The 22,370-nt window shown below is 37.1% G+C and overlaps 1 protein-coding gene and 1 non-coding gene across 2 annotated transcripts in view; both read right to left on the bottom strand.

Annotated features, from left to right (window-relative positions):
- Positions 1–462: 462 nt before the first annotated feature.
- LOC111178647 (E3 SUMO-protein ligase ZNF451) overlaps positions 463–22,370 on the bottom strand; it is a 43,868-nt gene continuing 21,960 nt past the window's right edge. Inside the window, exons 7-8 of the mRNA XM_022581489.2 lie at positions 18,365–18,433; positions 463–4,237 (exon numbers count right to left, since the gene is read on the bottom strand). Coding sequence (XP_022437197.2) covers positions 4,191–4,237; positions 18,365–18,433 — 116 coding nt within the window. The 3' untranslated portion in view covers positions 463–4,190. The remainder of the gene's footprint in view (positions 4,238–18,364; positions 18,434–22,370) is intronic.
- On the bottom strand, positions 12,996–13,102 carry LOC115801789 (U6 spliceosomal RNA). The gene has a single exon (XR_004022135.1). It is a non-coding gene; the product is annotated as a U6 spliceosomal RNA (small nuclear RNA).

Raw genomic sequence — 22,370 nt, 5'->3', positions numbered from 1 at the left:
CGAGGCGGAGCCCGCGCCCCCGGCCCCGCCCCGCAGGGCCTCCAAGGGGAGCGGCCTTGGGCTGTGCTGGGGTGGAAAGGGCCCTTCATGCAACCGCGGTCGCGGCTCCTGGGCACTTTCCCGAGATAACAAGGAGCCTGGAGGCCACAACTGAAGCTGATAGATGTACGGAGCAAGCTGAACCTCTTTTTTTTACACCCGCTCTCATGAAGTCATTTTTAATGACTTTCTTTTGTATTAAAAAGTTACTGGTTGGGACTTCCCTGGTGGTCCAGTGGGTAAGACCGTGATCCCAGTGCAGGGGGCCCGGGTTTGACGCCTGGTGGGGTAACTAGATCCCCATGCATGCCGCAACTAAGAGTCCGCGTGCTGCAAGAAAGATTCCCACCTGCCGCAACTAAGACCGGGGGCGGCCAAAATAAATAAAATTAAGTACCAAAAGAAAAGATGATTAAGAAAGGAATTTTGGTAAAGCACCCACACATGTTTAAAAAAAGTTATTGGTTGGAATTTGAGTGAAATAATTATTACTTAAGGCCGTTTCACACCCCACTTATTTAAGTCTCCAGTTATGAAAAGACGCAGTAGACCACTCGGTCAGACATTATAAAGGTCAGTGAGTGGAATGGGGCTGGGAGTACAAAGATGTATCGACTTAAATACTTGCGCTTTGCTCCCATCTCATTATAGCTCTCTGCCTCTAAGGATGAGAATGTACAGGACACCTGAAATGGAGACAATAACAGTTTAAAGCTGCATCACAACCTTTAATCTGAGATCAAAGCCATTGAAATAATTGAACAGAGATGAGGCCTTTAAGGCTGGATCCCAATTCCTCTGAACTCTAAATACTAATAAACTGTTGTGTAGATTATCTGACCTCATTAAATGTTTTGTCCTATCATGACACCTGGAATCTTTAGACATTTTGTGAATGGTCTGAAAGTCTATCACGTAGCTTTGGAAACGTGCTGGACTCTCTTTCTCTCACACCCTAGACCCAGTGGGCTCCACCTTCAGAGAACACCCAGGCCTACTCCCACTTGCCTGTCCCCACTCCCCTACTCAGGTCTCGGCCAGCATCACTTCTCTCCTGCATCACCGTGATACCCTCCTACCTGGTCTTCCTGCTTCTGCTCTCATGTCTATGCTTAGCACAGCAGCTACAGTCATCCTTCTAAATAAGGCGCATCACACCACTTCTCAGAAGCCTTCAGCGGCCCCTCGTTTGTGAAATGGGTAAAAGCCAAGGTCTTCAGAAGAGGCCTCAGAGGACTCCATCTCCTGTTGCTCTCTGAGCTCATCCCGCTCACTCGCCTATGCTAGCCTTCTTGCTTTTCCATGGATGTATCAAGCTCACTTCCAGACTTTTCACCTCCACCTACAGCTCCTCCCCATACACATTTGCTTGGCTCACTCCCTGGCCTTCAGGTCTTTGCTCAAGTTCACCAGAAGGACCTTGACCTCCCTATTACAAATAGCAAGCACTCCTGCCCTGCCCCACCCCCATACTATCTTCCCCTTCCCTGTTTTCCTTCCCCTCTTGTCACCTCTCCCCCAGCTGTGCTCCAGAAAGGACTGTAGGCTTTGTTTCGCTCACTGGTGTATCTCAAGTGCTTAGAACAGCCGCGCTGACATACGGTAAGTACTCAATAAATACTTTGTGAGTGAATGAATAAATGAATTGTTTCAAAGAAATCTAAAAGAAAAAAATGATGGAAAAAAAAGTCTTTAAATTGAGGCCCAGCCGATTGAGTCTCCCAGCTGCACTTGCCCAAGGGTGTCCAGAACAGTCCCTGTACCTTGTTCTTGGGAGATGCCAGAGTGGAGGGCCAGATCGTCAGGGGGACAAGGAGTAGGAGAAAGGGTTGGTCTGGTAGGATACCAAGCATCCAGAAAGAAAAAAAAAAAGCTTCTTAACCGAGATATTTTTATTTAAGACAATCAATGATACCACCAACCAGATACTATCAGTACATTATCTACATATCCTTTTTAAAATAAACATATGTTATCCATCATTGCTTTGACAAAAGTTGTTATTCAGGTATAAAAATAAGGAATCACAATAAAAACTTTTTACAAGAAAAAAATCACAATAAAATAAAAAATGAATAAAAACAAACAGGTAAGCATCATTGTCAATGTTAGAAACATTTACTCTTGATAATATTCCCCAAAACTTTCTGTAACATCCAGACTACCTCTCCTCCTTGTGTCTAACTTAACTTCAACTTATGAAGTAATTTAAAAGTGATTTTTAATTGCTTATTAAGTAGAAATAGAATCAGTGACAATTATTAATTAAAACGTTAAACAACCCAGTTACCTTATTTAAAGGATCATGATGAATTATCCCTTTCCTGTCATATGAAAAGCCTCAGTTACTCTTGACCATAGACACCACACAAGCATCCTAATAGAACACAGGCTGCATCCCACCTGTGTGTGGCACCTCCCCTACATCTGCTGGACCATTCTTCTTTCTGGAACACTCTTTCTGCTCCTCACTACTGAGCAAGCTCCTGCAGATGTCTTTAAGGTCCGGCTCCATGACTGCCACCCAAAGCCTTAACTGCTCTAACAAGCAAATTAAAAATACAATGTGGTCACTTTGGAAAAATGACTAGTACATTCTCAAGCTATGATGTGTACTTTAAAAAAAAATGCAAGCAGGTAGGACAGAACTGACAGCTTAAGAAATAAAAACACAAATTGGTTTCCAATGTGGATTGAAAAGACTTTATAATAATAATTAAAAAAACCAGTAATACTATTTCACACTAAACTATCTAGTTGCAGAGAAAGATCAAAGTTCTAGTCATGATATATTTTTTTTCTGTCTTAAAGAAAAATTTATATTTACAGAAAATTTTAAGTTTGGTAAGTAATTACTACTCGAAATTTTTAGGGATGACATTTCTGGGTCAAATAACTTGAAGCATATACACAAAGATTGTACGACAAACCCTTTCATAGTCTCCTAATTAAGTAACGTTTTTTATTATTCACAATGTGGCCTCAACATTTAAAAATTAAATATTTAATACCAACAGTAGGAAACTAACATTTTAATGAATAACTAAAATGAAGATACCTCCATATGAAATAAAAATTTTAAAGGGTTAAGGAAGATTACTCCTGAGTAGAACTTTCAACGTTATTTTCTGAAGAATACTATGTTTACACAAATATATATAAAAGAATTAATATTATTAAAAATATGCCTAATTCTATGCAAATATTTTTTACATCATTCCCTTTAAACAGTAGATAATACAAGTCACATAAAAGTCTAAGCAGGGGCTTCCCTGGTGGCGCAGTGGTTGAGAGTCCGCCTGCCGATGCAGGGGACACGGGTTTGTGCCCCGGTTCGGGAAGATCCCACATGCCGCAGAGCGGCTGGGCCCGTGAGCCATGGCCGCTGAGCCTGCGCATCCGGAGCCTGTGCTCCGCAACGGGAGAGGCCACAACAGTGAGGGGCCCGTGTACCGCAAAAAAAAAAAAAAAAAGTCTAAGCAGGTAAAAGGAATGGCAAAAGTTTCTTTTCACTATTTTCAAAGAAAATTTTTTTTTATTCCAGCAATATGCAGCTCTAATTAAAGCAGGGATATACATATGAGTGAAACCCACAAAGAACATTGCTGATAAAATTTTTCATCTCTTTCCATGATCAGTTTCCATTACTCTCTCCCAATAATCAAAGATCTCAAAGGTATTATATATTAGTGCCACATGAGAAGCAGAATTTACAGAAAAAGTGAGCTATGACAGCTTTATTTATATTCATTTTCACTCCTAAAAAAATAAACTACAATCATCTGTACTGTACAAATAAAATTAAAGAACCAATTCTATTTGGGAAACATATAAACAATAGTCAAGGGCTTTTCTAATTTTTAATTCTTATAACCTAAATATATGAATTCAAAGTTAACTGGGAAACATGATACCTATATTAGAATTCATGATTTGTATTTGCATTACCATGTATTCTATTCCTCTACACATTTTTGCAAAATAGCACAAAAATACAAAGCAATATCAGATTTTGAACATATGAAAGCAAAAAAAAGTTTTCAAGTACATTTGTACTAGCAGATTTCTGATCTCCTTTAGAAAACAAACTCAAGAATTTATTATCCTGAGTCTCTTCAAGGCCACTTGATGCTGTGTGGTAATATCTTTAATTACATTTCCTCAAGACTTCTTCTAATCGCTTCTTCTAATTCCACATCTGCATTAAAAAACACAGAATTTTGATATTTAGAGCAGAAAACTAATAAAGATGTGCTTTATGTAAGTCTCATCAACTACATCTGTATTTTCAGGAAGGAAAGGAAATACAAATTGGAGAAACTGAGGGTAACTTGGCAGTTTCTTCATCATAAAATATGACTATTTTGAAATATGAGAATCTGGATATAATCTCAAACTGAATTATAATATATCTGAGCTTAATTATGCTAAGAAACTTGTAAGTAATTTCCATTTAGGGATGTAGAAACTCAACAAACTTCTAGAATCACTAACAGGTAATCACCAGACTCAATGTGGAAAATGAGTATGTATTTCCAAAAAGATTTGAGGTAATGCATATAAGACTTAAAGCAGAAATAGAAAGCCAAAACCATGAAATGGCAAAATCTCAAAGGCTATTAAAATTTTAGTTTTAAGCTTTCTAGTATCTAAGCAAAGATCAAACTCATGGCTATATAATGTCCTCTGAGAAGCATATACACATATGCACTCACTGAACAAATATTTATTGAATGCCCACTGTATACCAGGCACAGAATACAACAGTGAACAAGACTGACATTCTTGTGTTCACAGGTCTTTTTCTCCATTTCCCAAGAATGATGCTACTAAGGTCCAAGAGGGTGGAACTAGGTGTCCGTTTCTTGGCCTTCAGTAGCTTCTCACACCAGATTTATCTCATCCTGTCCAGTCCACGGTCTCCCAGAGCCTACTTGGTTCACAGACACTGGTAATTCTTCTAAAATACAGCCGCACCTTCCTCTGAGCTGGGGCACTAGTGTTATATAGTTGGCAATTTAAAACACTACAAGCTACTCTACACTGCATTAAGTTAAAGCTAGATTCTGGGTCAGTGAGTTGCCCTAAGATGAATTCAAAGGGATGAAGAAATGCACAGAAAAGCCAAGATGCTCTTAGCAAAGAAGAAAAGGGTGACAAGATTTATTTTTATGAAAACTTATTACAAAGTTACAGTAATTAATAGTGTGGGGGGCTTCCCTGGTGGCGCAGTGGCTGAGAGTCCGCCTGCTGATGCAGGGGTCACGGGTTCGTGCCCCGGTCCGGGAAGATCCCACATGCCGCGGAGCGGCTAGGCCCGTGAGCCACGGCCGCTGAGCCTGCGCGTCCGGAGCCTGTTGCTCCGCAACGGAAGAGGCCACAACAGTGAGAGGCCCGCGTACCGCAAAAAAAAAAAAAAAAGTGTGGTACCAGTGTAAGAACAGATGAACACACCAAAGGAACAGCATAGACAACTCAGAAACAGACTCATGCATATATGGAAACTAGATTGATAACAAAGGTGGTGATGCAGAAAGGTGGGGAAAGATGATATTCTTAACAAATGGTCAACTAGTAGGCCATATGGAAAAAAACTTAAAATTTACCTCTACCTTATGGAATATACAAAAACACATTTCAGATTTACTGTATATTTAACTATATAATTGTGAAAGGCAAAACAACAAAGCTTCTAGAAGATAATACATGGGAATAACTTCATGACCTTAGTGTAGGGAAAGATTTATTAAATAGGATTCAAAAAACATATGAAAAAGAATCGTACTTTGGAATGTATTAAAATTACTTTTCTCCACCAAAAGCACCATTAAGTGAGTAAAAAGACAAGACATTGAGTGAGAGAAAATATTTGCAATACATGGATCTTGCTTGTATCCAGAGAGAACTAAAAGATTTTCAACCCAGAAAAATCAATAAAAAGATCAGCCAGGGCTTCCCTGGTGGCGTAGTGGTTAAGAATCCGCCTGCCAATGCAGGGGACACGAATTCGAGCCTTGATCCGGGAAGATCCCACATGCCGCGGAGCAACTAAGCCCATGCACCACAACTACTGAGCCTGTGCTCTAGAGCCTGTGCTCAGCAACAAGAGAAGCCACCGCAATGAGAAGCCTGTGCACTGCAACAAAGACTAGCCCCCGCTCGCCACAACTAGAGAAAGCCTGCACACAGCAACGAAGACACAACACAGCCAAAATATAAATAAATAAATTAAAAAAAAAAAAAAGATCATCCAAAAGAAAACTGTCAAGAAATCTGGAAAGGCACTGGCAAAAGATGTGAGGATGGTCAATAAACATTACTCATCAGAAAAATGTAAACTCAAACCACAAAGAAATGACCATCACTAGCTAAAATTAAAAAGACCAATAATTCAATGATTAGTGAAGATGTATCAGTTGATCAACCCGAACTCACATTCAGTACTGGAAGGAAATTGGAACAACCACTTTGGACAAAAACTTGGCATAACCTAGTAAGGCTGAATGTCAGCAAGTCCCCGCCGCAGTATACATTCCCAGAAGTGTGGGAATTACTTGTAACAGCCAACCAAATGTCTATAAATAATACATGAGTTGTGATATATGTGTAAAATTATTATAGAGGTATTGAAAATGAACAAACCAAAGCTATATGCTAACAATCAGGTGAATCTGTAAAACAATGTTGACTGAAGGCATCCAGACCCAAAAGAATATAGACTATGCCTGTGCTGTCCAGTATGATAGCCACTAACTATATGTGGCTATTTGTATTTTAATTAATTAAAATTAAATGAGGGGGATGCTTCTAGGGTACTAGTTGTTATGAGTTGAATTGTGCCCCCCCCCAAAAAGGTATGTCCTTACCCCTGGTACCTATGAATGTGATCTAATTTGGAAATAGGGTCTTTGTGGGTGTAAACAAGTTAAGATGAGGTCGCTAGGGTGAGCCCTAATTCAATACGACTGGTGTCCTTATTGGAAGAAAATGCTACGTGAAGATAGACTCATAGGTAGAAGATGGCTCCATGATGATGGAGGCAGAGATTAGAGGGATGGATGCATCTAAAAGCCAAGGAATGCCTACAATTGCCATTAACAACCAGAAGCTGTGTGTGGGACAACGGCCCTACCAACAGCTTGACCTTAGATGTCTAAACTTTAGAACTGTCAGACAATTTGTTGTTTTAAGCCACCTAGTTTGTAGTACTTAGTTGAGGAGCCCTAGGAAATCAATACACTGGCAATATTCTATTTTTCTTAACCTGAAAGATGGTCACCTGCTTTGTGAGATGTTTGTACAATTTTTGTGTGCATTACATACACATATACACACAAAGAGAACCAAAATTCTAGAGATACCAGCATATAAGTTGGGGGAAAGGATCAGAGTTTAAGTGTTCCAGAGTCCTTTCACATTGCATAGAGGTAGACAACACGTACCTGTACTTTAGTCTTTAAGTTATACATAAAAAATGTGGTAAAAAGCCAAGGTGACCACAAAAAGAACAGAAACACGAATTTTGGGGCCAGCCCATACATAGCTTATAAAACAATTTGAAGAAGCAAAAAGAGGAAGCTAAGAATGAAATAGCAAGAGTAAACACAAAAATATTAATATCTGCAATGAACTTATATGGATTAAACTTGCCAGTTAAAAGACTGGATAAAAACAAAACCAATTTCTAAATGGTTCCACTTCTAATAATAGTGAAGTGGCTTATATTGGATTAACTCTTCCATAGATAACAATTATAAAGTATTTTAAGGCATTGAAGAGCAACAAAAATCAGGTACAAACAGGACAAAAGTTGATCACTGAAAGAAGTGAATTGCATGGAGTTAAATTTGCAGCTTTATGGTTTTGTTTTGGTTTATATTTTGCCTTAGAGCATGCCTCAATCCTTGTGAAACAAAATGGCAGAACTTCACCCAGAAAGCCAACCTCTTTGTGGCCTTGAGGAGTCAAAGACAGAGTCTGAGTCTGACAGAGAAGCTGGAAAGTGAAGTTGGCGGCAGGAGGCGGGGGGGGGGAACGGGGGAAGGGTGGGTAGGACGAGAGAAAGAAGAGCTCCCAGCAGAAGTGAGAAAGTAACAGAAGAGGATCCTACAAATCCTTGGTTGACTTCTGTGTGCTTACCCGGGAGAGGAGCCAAGATTCTCCATGAAAAGCAACAGTTGGAAAGCTATAAGAAGCAGGCAATTGTAGCGTCGCCTGCTGTGGAGGAGGCAGAGTTTGGAGTTTGAGTCTAGAACGTTAACTACCCACAAGGGGAAAAAAACAACTAATATTCCTCAGGTAAAGTTAACAGAATTCAGGAAATCTATAACTTACATCCACAAACATCCAGTATACATCAAAAATCACTTGACTTGTGGGACTTCCCTGGTGGTGCAGTGGTTAAGACTCCGTGTTCCCAGGTTCCCAGGTTCGAGCCCTGGTCCGGGAACTAGATCCCACATGCATGCCGCAACTAAGGAACCTGCCTGTGCAACTAAGACCTGACACAACCAATTAAATAAATAAATATTAAAAAAAAAAAAGAGAGAGAGCTTTCCCATGTATTAGCTTATTCAAAAAGAAAAATCACTTGATTTGCAAAGAAACAAGAAATGTGACCCACAGTTCATGAGGAAGAGCAGTCAAAAGAAACTAACCCCCAAGATAATCAAGCCATTGGAATTAGCAGAAAAGGGATTTTAGAAAAGTTATAAATACTTTCAAGGATTTAAGGTTGAGTGGATAGGAAATCTCAACAGAGAAATGAAAACTATTACAAAAAAAAAAACTAAGTGGAAATTCTAGAACTGAGAAATACAATATTTGAAATGGAAAATTTACTAGGTCAGCTTAATACTGGAGGTGTTAGAAGGTTGAACAATAAACTTGAAGTCTGAACAACAGAAATGATCAAATATGAAGAACAGAGAGAAAAAAAACTAGAAGAAAATGCACAAACCTGTGGATAAATTTAAGCTAACATATGTATAACTGGAGTTCCAAAAGAAAAGAAGAGAGACAGAGAGTGGGGCAAAAAATTATGAAGAAATAATTGAGAGAACCTATAAACTTACAGATACAAGAAGCTAAGAAAACTCCAAGTAGGCTACAAAGACAACCACATCTAGGGGCATTATCAAAAACTGCTAAAATCAAGGACAAAGAGGAAATATTAAGAGCAACAAGAGAAAAAAAAAAGATACTTTTTACATATTAGGGAACAATAATACAAATTATAGTCACTTGTCATGACAAACAATGGAGGCCACAGGATAAGACAATGGAGTAACATCTTTAAAGTGCTGAAGGGAAAAAATACTAGTCAACCAGAATTCTAAAGCCAGAGAAAATATCCTTCAAAATTAAAGGGAAAATAAAGATATTTTTATATAGATGAAAACAGAATATTCAACACTAGCAAAACTGCATTGTATAAAATAGAAAGGAAGTTATTTAGGCTGAAGAAAAATGACATCGGATGGAAACTGTAATCTACTGGAAAGAATGAAGGTCATTTGAAATGGTGACTACGTGGGTAAATATAAAAGAGTATATATTTCTTCTTCTCTTTCTTTAAAACTCACAGCACTGTTTAAAGCAAAAAATAACATTTTCTTGTAGAATTTATAACAAAAGCAAATATATATATATATATTTTAGAGCAACCATAAAAATTAAAGAGCTAAAACATCAATAGGTATAGTAAAATAGTAAACATTAAATAATGGAGTAAAATATAGATATTATAATAATCCAAAAGAAGGCAAGAAAGGGGGAACTAAGAGGTAAAAGAGGGAACAAAAAGCAAATAAAATGGCAGAGAGGAATCCAACCATGTGAGAAATTACATTAGATGTTAAGGGACTAAACAACTATTAAAAAGTAGAGGCTGTTAGAGTAAATCAAAAAGTAAGATTGAACTTTACGGTGTCTATAAGAGATGTAGTTTCAAAATAAAGACATAAATAGATTGAAAGTAAAAGGATGGAAAAATATATACCGTGAAAAATTAAGCATAAGAAAGCTTGAGTAGCTATATTAATATCAGAAAAGAAGATTTCATGATAAAAGGTATTACCAGAGATAAAGAACATTTCATAATATCATAATGAAAAACAGGTCATTTCATTAGGAAGACACATCAGAAATGTATATGCAACTAAAAACAGAACTTGAAAATACAAAAATATAAAATGACGGAACTAAAGAGAAAAAATAAATCTACAATCATTGATGAAGAAGTTCACTGTTCCTACTGTAGTAACTGAGAGATCAACTAGATTAAAAAAAAATCACAGTAGATATATTATCAACCACCTTGACCTAATTGACATGTATAAAATACTTTACTTAGTAAACACAGAAAATACATTCTTTTCAAGTGCGTATGGAATGTTCATCAAGACAACCCACATGTTGGGCCATAAAAGTCTCAATAAATTTCAAAAGATTTAAATTTCACAGGGTATACTCTCTTACCACAACAAAATTAAATTAGGAATGAATAATAAGACATTCAAATATTTGGAAATTAAACAATATGCTTCTAAAGAGCCAAGAGATCAAAGGAGAAAATATAAGGAAAATCAGAAAATATTTTAAACTGATAGCAAAAATACAATATGAAAAGGTGTGGAACACGGCAATAAGTAGAGAACTGACAAACTACAGTCTGTGGGCCAAATCCAGTCCACCAGCAATTTTTGTAAATAAAGTTTTATTGGATACATCCACACTCATTTATGTATTGTTTAGGGCTGTTTTGATGCTATAACAGCAGAGCTGAGTAATTGTAACAGACACCACAAAGCCTAAAATGTTTACTATCTGGTATTTTACAGGAAAAGCTTGTTCACCCTGGCTTAGAGGGAAATAAACACCTTTAAATGTTTACATTAGAAAACAAGAAAAAATTTAGGTCAACAATCTAAGTGTCACATTAAAAAGCTATAAAAGATGAGAAAATTAAACCCAAAGTAGAAGAAAGGAAATAATAAAGAGCAGAAATCAGTGAAATGGAAAGCAGACCAAAAAGAGAGAAATTACCAACTAAAAACAGTTCATTCCTTGAAAAGACTAAATAAACTGATAAACTTCTAGTTAGTGATCAAGAAAGAGAGAAAACAAAAATTACCAATATCAGGAAAAAATGAGAAGATATCACCAGAGATCCTACAGAAATAAAAAAATATGTAATAAAGGAATATTATTATGAACTTTACATTGGTACATTTGACAATCTAGGTAAAATGGACAAATTTCTTGAAAAACACTATTCTCGAACACTAACACAAGATTAAACAAAATCTACCTATAAATATATTAAAGAAAGTAATTATTTTTAAAAATATTTATTTATTTATTTAATATCTTTATTTGGAGTATAATTGCTTTACAATGTTGTGTTAGTTTCTGCTGTACAACAAAGTGAATCAGCTATACATATACATATATCCCCATATCCCCTCCCTCTTGAGCCTCCCTCCCACCCTCCCTATCCCACCTCTCTAGGTCGTCACAAAGCATTGAGCTGATCTCCCTGTGCTATGCAGCAGCTTCCCACTAGCTATCTATTTTACATTTGGTACTGTATATATGTCAATGCTACTCTCTCACTTCGTCCCAGCTTCCCCTTCCCACCCTGTGTCCTGAAGTCCGTTCTTTATGTCTGTGTCTTTATTTCTGCCCCGCCACTAGGTTCATCAGTACTGTTTTTTTAGATTCCATATATGTGTCTTAGCATATGGTATTTGTTTTTCTCTTTCTGACTTACTTCACTCTGTATGACAGACTCTAGGTCCATCTGCCTCATTACAAATAACTCAACTTTGTTCCTTTTAAGCGCTGAGTAATAGTCCATTGTGTATATGTGCCACATCTTCTTTATCCATTCATCTGTCAATGGACACTTAGGTTGCTTCCATGTCCTGGCTACTGTAAATAGTACTGCAATGAACACTGTGGTACATGTATCTTTTTGAATTATGGTTTTCTCAGGGTATATGCCCAGTAGTGGGATTGCTGGGTCATATGGTAGTTCTACTTTTAGTCTTTTAAGGAAGCTCCATACTGTTCTCCATAGTGGCTGTATCCATTCACATTCCCACCAACAGTGCAGGAGGGTTCCCTTTTCTCCACACCTTCTCCAGCATTTGTTGTTTGTAGATTTTTTGAAGATGGCCATTCTGACCGGGGTGAGGTGACACCTCATTGCATTTTTAAAAAATAAATTTATTTATTTTATTTTGGCTGCATTGGGTCTTTGTTGCTGCATGCAGGCTTTCTCTAGTTGCGGCGAGCGGGGGCTACTCTTCGTTGCGGTGCACAGGCTTCTCATCGCGGTGGCTTCTCTTTTGTGGAGCACGGACTCTAGGCGCACAGGCTTCAGCAGTTGTGGCTTGCGGGCTCTAGAGCGCAGGCTCAGTAGTTGTGGAGCACAGGCTTAGTTGCTCTGCAGCATATGGGATCTTCCCAGACCAGGGCTCAAACCCATGTCCCCTGCATTGGGAGGCAGATTCTTAACCATTGCACCACCAGGGAAGTCCCTCATTGTGGTTTTAATTAGCATTTCTCTAATTATTAGTGGTGCTGAGCATCTTTTCATGTGTTTGTGGGCAATCTGTATGTCTTCTTTGAAGAAATGTCTATTTAGGTCTTCCGCCCATTTTTGGATTGGGATGTTTGATTTTTTGATATTGAGCTTCATGAGTTGCGTGTATATTTTGGAGATTAATCCTTTGTTGGTTGCTTCATTTGCAAATATTTTCTCCCATTCTGAGGGTTGTCTTTTCGTCTTGTTTATGGTTTCCTTTGCTGTGCAAAAGCTGTTAAGTTTCATTAGGTCTCATTTGTTTATTTTTTATTTTACTTCCATTACTCTAGGAGTTGGGTCAAAAAAGATCTTCCTGTGATTTATGTCATAGAGTGTTCTGCCTATGTCTTCCTCTAAGAGTTTTAAAAATATGGAATGCTTCACGAATTTGCATGTTACCCTTGCACAGGGGTCATGCTAATCTTCCCTGTATTGTTCCAATTTTAGTATATGTGCTGCTGAAGTGAGCACAGTAAATTTATTATTAAAAGACTCCCCAGAAAGAAAACTCCAGGCCCAAATAGTTTTACCAGTGAATTCTCTGAAACATTTAAAGAAGAAATAAAATTGGTCTTAGAGTGAATATACAACAAAATGGCAGAGTAGGCAGCTCTAAACACCCATCCTTCCACAGAAATACTGAAACACAAGCAGAAACTGTCAGAAACGACTTTGTCAGAAGTCTGGAAAATATTCACAGCAACCAAGCAAACACTGAATCAAGAAAAAGGCAAATAAAAGCAGTAGGAAAGCCTCATGGTATTTTCACTTGCCTTTTCCTCACCACCCCCCCAGGCCTCCGCAGCAGCCTCGAAGATGGCAGCCCATACTCCTAGTGTGGGACCCTGGTCCCTGGTTCCAGACAGAGCAGAGCAGAACTCACAAATTATTGTGTTTGTTCTAATCTGTCTGGAGGCTACCTGAAGGACTGAAACAAGGCATTCATCTCTATTTTACAAAGCTCAGAACCCACTCAGGGCAGAAAAGCAGGCTGCATTGCTCAGAAACGCTGTAAGACAAACAAAAAGCCCACAGCCTGGGGTAAAAGATTATGGTTGAGACATACAATAGAACACTTAATATCTGAGAGGAAAAGCCATAAAGAGAATTTCCTTGGGAAATCAGGGCATTCAAAAGCACCTATGTGTACTGGGGAATTTAGGACCCAGGACATGATGCATGCTCAGAAAATACCTCAGAAGACACCAAGCCTTCACCACTGGCTGATCTGTAGGCTCAGTGCAAGCCTGGCTAAATGCTGAAGGGCCCTAGCACACAGCCAATCTGCAAAACCAGAGAGAGGTTGTTTTTTGTTTTGTTTTGTTTTGTTTTAGCTCCTGGTATTTAAGGAAATCTCTGTTAAAACACTAATTGAACAAAAGCTTAAAGGAACAGAGACTTCAATGACCAGATGTGACAAGGAATACAGTTATTGCAAAAATGGTTTGGAAAAGTAACTAAACAAACGGACAACTGCAGCCTTTGACAATCACGAACAGCAAACTCTGGGGAAGAGGTAGAATCTGATTTCCAGAGGTACTACATTATAATATTTGCACATCCAATTTTCAACAACAACAAAAACACAGATAATACAAAGAAACAGGAAAGTATGGCCCATTCAAAGTGAAAAAAATTGAGTTAAATTATCCCTGAGGACACCAAGACATTGAATTTACTAAACAAAGACTTTAAACCAACTGTCTTACATACGTTCTAGGAGCTAGAGTAAACTATGGACAAGGAAGTAAAGGAAACCAGTAAAACAATGTATGAATAAAATGAGAATATCATAAAGGGATTGGAATTATGAAAGGCCACCAAATAGAAATTCTGGTGCTGAAAAGTACAACTAAAATGAAAAATTCATTACAGGAGTTTAACAAAATTAAGCAGGCAGAAAAAAGAATCAGCAAATTAAATGTCCCAGATTTGATGAAAGATATGAATCTACACATCCAAGAAGCCCAACAAACTCCAAACAGGAGAAACTCAAAGAGATCCACACTGAGACAAATTATAGTCAAATTGTCAAAAGCCAAAATCAACAGAAACAGCAAGAGAGAAGCAACTCATCACATGTAAAATTTTTAATAACACTAATAGCTTATTTCTCATCAGAAATCATGGAGACCAGAAGGCAGTGAGATATATTTAAAGTGCTGAAAGGGAAAACAAAAAACAAAACTGTCAAGCAAGAATTCTATATCCAGAAAGAATGGAGAAGAAATCAAGACAAAGCTAAAGGAGTTTGTTACTAGCAGATCTGCCATGCAAGAAATGCTAAGGGAATCCTTCAGGTTGAACTGAAAGGACATTAGACAGTGACTCAAACCTATATGAAGAAATAAAGAACATTTATGGCAAATATGTCCTTGTTTTTCTTTTATATGTCTAAGTCTATGTTTCTCTTATTCTCTTTTCTCTCTGCCTTAATTTCACTCTCTTTGAAAGAGAGGTAATATGACAAAATAAGAAAGAACCCAGTAATAGGAGTTAGAAGACCTATATCGAACCACGCTCCAATCATTTTGAGACTGTGAATCTGAAGACAAATTACTTAATGTTTGGAAGACTAAGTTTTTATGTAAAATAAGGAGAATATTCTGACTCTCATAAGTTGTTAAGATTAAGAGCAGTTTTCAAAGTATTAGATTTTTCACAAGCAATTGAAGTAAAAACTGAACACACTAGTCTCTTATCCTTTCTTTGTTCTTTAAACTGGCCACAGTATAGAGTTTTACTGTTTATGTTACATTATAATATTAATAATTATATTGATGACTGCTATTAATTGAAGGAACTCTAAGGCAAATTGCTGACATTTACAGAAAGACTGTTTTGCATTGGCAATCATCCACATAATGCTGTCTTCTTTCTTTTCCAAGGATTTGAGTCAGAATAGCTCTGTTAAGTGTGCATGCTTCCAGAGCACACCTTACACGCAGGTAACAGTGACTAATGATAATGATCAAAATCATAGGGAATTCTCTTGTTAGTGGTTAGGACTCTGCTCTTTCACTACCAAAGGCACAGGTTCAATCCCTGGTCGGGGAACTAAGATCCTACAAGCTGTGTGGCAAAAAATAAATAAATAAATAAATCACAATAACAGCAGCAGCAACTAATACATACACTGTTTACCATGTGCCAGGCTACTCTAGTAAGGTAGGTATACTAGTATTCCTGAGGAAACTGACACACAGTGAAATTAAGGGACTTGCACAATATTATATAACTTGTAAGCAGCAGAGCTGAGATAAAATAGGACCTTTATGATTGACTTGGGTAGTTACAATCTGATACTGGTCTACAGAGAACAACAAAGAATGAGACAGAAGACTGGAGATAAATCATGGTGGGCGGAGACGGGGCGACAAGAGAAACTGCCTTTCCTCAAGGCAAAAAGATCATAAGCAAATTGATCCTGCTTTTTGCCACTCATTTGTCAGGCTTTTAAAGTGTTGTGTTGGGAAGGGAAGGAATGAGAAGAGATTTGAGAAGTTACTTATACTTTTTTGAGTTTTGCTATTAGGTCTAGACTAGAACATCACTTTGCTCCCATGGTGCAGGGTCAACAAAATCACCCAATATTCTCCCAGCCAAATGGCCTCTGTCTTAATTTCCTTTATTCAGTTATAGGGAGATGGGTCCTCGTAGCTCTAATATAAGTTTATTCATTCAACAATCATTTAGTGCTAAACACTGTGCTAGGTGTTGTTGAAATAAAGATAAATGAAACATGATCCTACTCCTTGAGGAGCTCATAGTCTGGTGGGGATGAGAGATGCAAACAAAAAAAATGTTTAAATTGGAGGGATTCTAGGAGTGGTAGTGGGTAGCTCTCTCTAAAAATGGAAGATCTAAGAGGCATTGATCAAACAAAATTGTCTACAAAATTGGTAATTCTATATGGTTCAACCTAAGAGATGATATTTGAGCTAGTTCTTGTTGGGGGAAAAGAAGGGGCAAAGGAAGGTATTAGAGGCAAGTACAGAGGAGGCCACACTCCCTAACTTACAAGTGTAACACTATGTGCTTCTCACACTCATTTTACATAAAGCATCAGGAAATGAAAGAAAACACACACGTAACACCACTTTGATTTTTCTTGAAATTAGAGCATTATATCCTTTCTTCATAGAACAACTAGTTAAAAGTTTGAAGTATCTTTTCTTGAATCCATTAATGGTAATCCTTTTTCCAAACTAAGACATGATAAAGATGTAAAAACTCTCAAAATCTCCCAACCATAAAATGTATTACATAGATAACAAAACACTAGAAATTTTGGTACATATTCATTTATACACATCTCAGATTTCCTGGGCTAGCTAGGAGCCCACAGAACTGTGGAGGTTTCTTGAGTGTGGTTATTTAAAAGTTATAATTTTGTTTGGCATTTTCCATGGGATTAGTCACCGGTAGTACATGAAGGTTGCAAAGTCTGAGCTACTTAGATGCTCAACGGTGTTTATCTTTTCATGGCCTTGATAAACAACTTAGCTGGCAGTTTTTGTTTAAAACTCACAAAATGTTCTTTCACCTGTTTAACTCATCATTATGTGGCTGCTAAGCACTGAGCCAGACCTTGCAAGACCATGTTGGGAAAACAAGTTGGTCAGAAAACTTGCTTCCAATTAGGCTGTAGATTTACTGCCAACTTTGTTTAACCAGTGAATTTTGACTATAAGAGGGAAAGATCAGTCTTCTGCTTCACTGAATGGATGAATCAGTTCCACTGCCACACTCAAATTTCCAACCCCAGATAGCACAAAGATCCAGTGTGCTCCTAGTCAGACTAATTGTACTCTAGGAGAGTGCAAGGAGACGCGCAGAAACAAACCAGGTGGCCATTCTGTGTGTGCTTGTTTTGCTACGTTTCCCTCTCTAATTACACATTTCCACTCTCAAATCTCCACCAACAAATACTACATTGGAACTATACTATGACTCCTACTGTCATCCTTGAATGTCAAAGATGCCAATATAAAAGTTTCAACTACTTTAGTGAAGGTTCAAGTATTTTCCAAAATCTGTTGTTTCACTCCCCCCCAGGGTTATTAAAAAGCACAGTCTGTTATGGAAAAACCATAGCAAAAACTGGACTTATGTCACAACCAAATAGTGGTACAGCAAGTAAATGATTTGATGTGAAGTAATATAAAAAGTTCTCTTTAACCTATGGAAGGAAATACCTTTTCCTTTAAGAGGAGGGAAACATAATTAATTTATTTAAAAAGTCCACTAATATTCAGATGTAAGTGCTTGCTTTCATAGTTCTACTGCAAAACTTTAATATTCTTAATTTAATACTACTCAAAATAAATAAAAATTAGGACACCAAAATCTTCTCCTATCCCTGGGACAGCAACTTTTTCTGCAAAGGGTCAGAAAATATTTATTTTAGGCTTGGTTGCGGGGTGGGGGAGGATCTATACCATTTGTATCACAACTACTCACCCTTGCTCTTGCGACATCAAAGCAGCAGCGCAGACAATACTTACACAACAGAGTGTGGCTGAGCTCCAATAAAACCTTATTTACAAAACCAGGCAGTCGACTGGCTGATTTCTGTTTTAGCCCCTAAATCATTTTACACGAGGAAATGCAAACTATCCTTTAAATGAGAGAATTTTTTTTTTTTTTATACTCAGTGGTAGGAGGGATGAAGTGAAAGAGGGAGAAATTTAAAAAAAACATACAGATACAATCAGGAAGGGATTAGGTTACCTTCTGTGGATCTGAATTCTTCTCCCATTGAAGTACTCTTCGTACCCAGGTTATCATCACTGTCACATTCTGTAAAGAAGAATCAATAAATTCAAATGTACTTCTGAAAAAGTTTTGTGCCATAATTTATGTATTCCAAGACAATGTGACTTTCAATGACTTCTCCCATACCCAAGCTTACTAATTACAATCCATTAGTATTACACAACTTTCCTTAGAGATTTGTGTGTTTTTTAATGCTTACCAAATAATATTACTTAAATTGAGAAAAAGATAAAAATGAATGAAATAGGCAATTTGATTTTGGCTCCATAGTCAAAAAATTATTTGAAAAAGTTCTTTTTGCATGTTGAGGAAATATAAAATGCTAGTATATTTTTTAAAACTGTAAATTTTAAAAAGCTAGTATGTTTATTTGGATCTAGCAAATAAACTCCGAAGTTTCATTTGCATGAAATCATCTTTAAAAGATTTTTAATGATGACAGATAAAATTCTCCTGTATTTTGAAAATCATATGCATTCATCTCTATAGAGACCATAGATTTATATTAACAGTGTCTCTGCATGGCACAAACTCACTTGATGCCTTATATTCTTACTGAGAGACCTAAGGCTTTAAAATAATGACATGACTGACCGGGTATCACAAAAGTCACTTAAAATATGAACGTGGTACCATCAGGGACCCAGTATTTGGCTTTCCACCTTAACTACATTTAAATCAATTTCTATCAGAGTGACTGAATCAGGGTTTAAATAACCCTGATTGTGTATTCAATACAAATCACATGGACATATTTGCTTCTGTGAAAATATATAAAAACTAAAAATATACATTTAAAAATTTATCAATACATCATTGTTTATAAATAAAAACACTATATTTCTCTTATATTCCTTTGCTGCAAAAATTTATTATGAGTCACCTTTTGCTATTCCAGCAAAAAAAACTATTGCTTTTTCTACAATATGTTATATACACCTACTACTTCAAATATTTCAAGCTGTGTTTTAGTGAAATAAAACATTACATTTACAATTTGAAGAACAAAAAATTTAGTCTTAAAACATTAGGAACAAAGAGAAAATACCCAAGGTTTCTTTTATTACAATTCAAAGTCAAGGCCAGTCAAAAGCAGCATGTGGTAACTGGCCTAAACAATTCATCATGGCAACCAAGACCTAAGGCAAAACTGCAGGTTTGAATCATAAGGTTTAGCTTGACACTAGGTTGTAAAAATTTTTAAAGGTTTCGCTTGCCTCAATCAGCCCCATCTGTAGAACAGAGAAAATCATAAATTTTCTTCCCTATTTTTCAGTACCTTGCACAGAATTAACTGTATCATATAGATTTTTAGGATGGTGCCCAAAGCAACAACCTACATAGTCTCATCAACAGGCTGAGCAAGCAGGCAGATAGATGCTTAGAATTAGGTTCAACAACTATTTCATATAGGGCATGCCACTGCTTCAATCACCTACACTTTCACAGCATGGGTGAATTAGTACGTTCAATTTTTAAGATGGCTTTAAAAACCTGTATAATTGGTACCAACCATACTTAATGCCTTCATCCCATTCATTCCAAAATGAAGACACAAACCAAACCGACATAACAAAGTCCCAGGGCCATAAACCAGACAGCCCAAGGACAGTGTTCAGATTCAACAAAAATCATGTCAAAGCACAGTAAAGTCTGTTTTCAATTTAAATTCACTAATTCATAACAGCCTATGCTCAAGTCCCTCCTTGCATTACCTAAGAAAAAATATTCTAGGAAAGTTCAAACTTTACATAAAACTGGAAGGAAGATGTTTAATTACTGAAGAACTATAAACAACTGAATACACAAAACTGTGTTTTTAAAAACTGTTTACATAAAGCAAACAATGTTCTTGAACTAACCTACAAGATACAGGCAAGTTCTATTACATAAACAGATCTTTAAGAGCCCAGAGAATTTTTTTATATAAGCAATGGCGGTGACTAATGAAATAGTAGAAAACGGCAACTCAGAAATTCAGTCATCAAGAATGTGGTTGAAGTAGGTCCAATAACACAACACTCTGGAAAGTAAAAGCAAACAAACAAAACCTTAAAATGTATGGTCAAGACAGTAAAAACAAGTAGCATAGTTATTTTATTTTACAAAGAGCATACTACAAGCCAGGAGCAGCGTCACAGGGTAAATAAAAATGGTGCTAGCGTGGTCCCTTTAACTCAGCCTGCCCTCACACTGAGACTGCATTTCTATAGTCAGAAGAAAAGAAAATGGGGCTTCTTGGTTTACTTACAAGACAAAAGATCCCAGGGAACTTACAGTGATAAGTTGGCTATGCTTGACACATAATCAGCTTACTTTTTAAAGTACCAGAACCCCCAGAACCCACAATCAAATCTTTTTACCTTCTAGGAAAAAAAAAAAAAGCATCTTCCTAAATGTTATTTTCATCTACACACACTCTGCACTGTCGTTAGACTGCAACAGAGCATCTCATCTTCATTCCTCAAGGACATGGTAAGAGCGAACAATGCACAATGGATTCTCTACATAATAAAATCAGGGCTTTGTGTCAGTGAAAGCCTCAGCCTTCACAGGTGATGGCTGTGTGGCCTCAGGCAGCTATTTTAACCTTCCTGGGACTCTGCTCCCTCATCTATGAAAGGGGGCGATCTAATATATCCTAACTCACAGCGTTGAAAAGAGGATTAAACAACACGCAGTTCTTTGAACATGTTTAAACATCTTCAAACACTACAAATACAAAAGGCAGCTAGCATGGTGGCTGGCACACAGTAGGTCCTTAATAAAGGTTAGTTCCTTTTACTTCTTTAAAACAATTGAAATGACAAGTGATATCTGCATCTTTGAAACATGAGGCTTGAGTTAGAATGAACACATATTTGTGAATAAAGTGTGAAAAGCATAAAAGAAGAAAAAGTCTACCTGGCTCCTCTGACTAGGATCACTAGAAAGGATCCATGTATCTTGGTAAATTTTTAAAAAGTGAAAATGAGTACAATATAAAATAGAACTGATGAAGGATAAGGGGCCCAAAGGTGTCAATTCAGGACAGATTAGTATTTTTACACATCTCTACAGGGATTTACACATATATCATAGCTGTAATCAAAACGTTGGTGCTGGAACCCTGATGCATAGAAGGAGAGTGAGTTTAAAGGGCAAAAACCATGACACATTCAAATCTCAAACTTAGTATAAAGGCTCACCTTGCTAGAGAGGGTAACTGATTTAACCCAAGTCAGAGATCTAACAAAGTAGCAGCAGTAGCACTACTTACCTGTCCTCTCCCTACCAAGCAAAGGTATAATAAGACCTTATGACCAAATGACTGACATTCATACATGGAGCCAGCAACTTCCCAATACCTCTATTTCTACTGAAATAAGTATCTCCTGAAAAAACTTTCAATTAACTGAAAAACTGGCAAAAAAAAAAAGTATAAGATACCATATGATCATTGATTCTGACAACACTATTCAATAGATTCTTCCTGTTTACACAGGAGTAATAAAACCACTTTATGGTCCTAATAATGGAAAATTTCTGAAAAGTTATAAAGAAATAAGAGGTTCAAGCTTGTATCATTTGTCTATGCTATGGCAGAGATTTTAAAAACGTGAAAAATCATCACAATGCTTATAAAACATGAGAGAACTTCTCACTGTGTGTTACTTGTAAGAGAGTTTATGGGGTAGCTGGTTGGTAACTAGGAGCCTTGAAACGACAGATCCCCGAAGCTGTACGTGATATTGTATGTACAGTAAGTCCCCTACATACAAACAAGTTCCGTTCCGAGAACGCGTTCATAAGTCTAACAAAATTAGCCTAGGTACCCAACTAACACAATCAGCTATATAATACTGTACTGTAATAGGTTTATAATACTTTTCACACAAATAATACATAAACAACAAACACAAAAAATAAAGAAAGCATTTTTAATCTTACAATACAGTACCTTGAAAAGTACAGTAGTACC

Source organism: Delphinapterus leucas, chromosome 10 (genome assembly GCF_059928025.1).
Source record: "Delphinapterus leucas isolate spDelLeu-1000000601 "Yukka" chromosome 10, BTC_Dleu_Yukka2, whole genome shotgun sequence".
NCBI classification, from domain to species: Eukaryota; Metazoa; Chordata; class Mammalia; order Artiodactyla; family Monodontidae; genus Delphinapterus; species Delphinapterus leucas.
The sequence above is the reverse complement of the archived record's forward strand: the minus strand, read 5'-3'. Positions and strand labels throughout refer to the sequence as shown.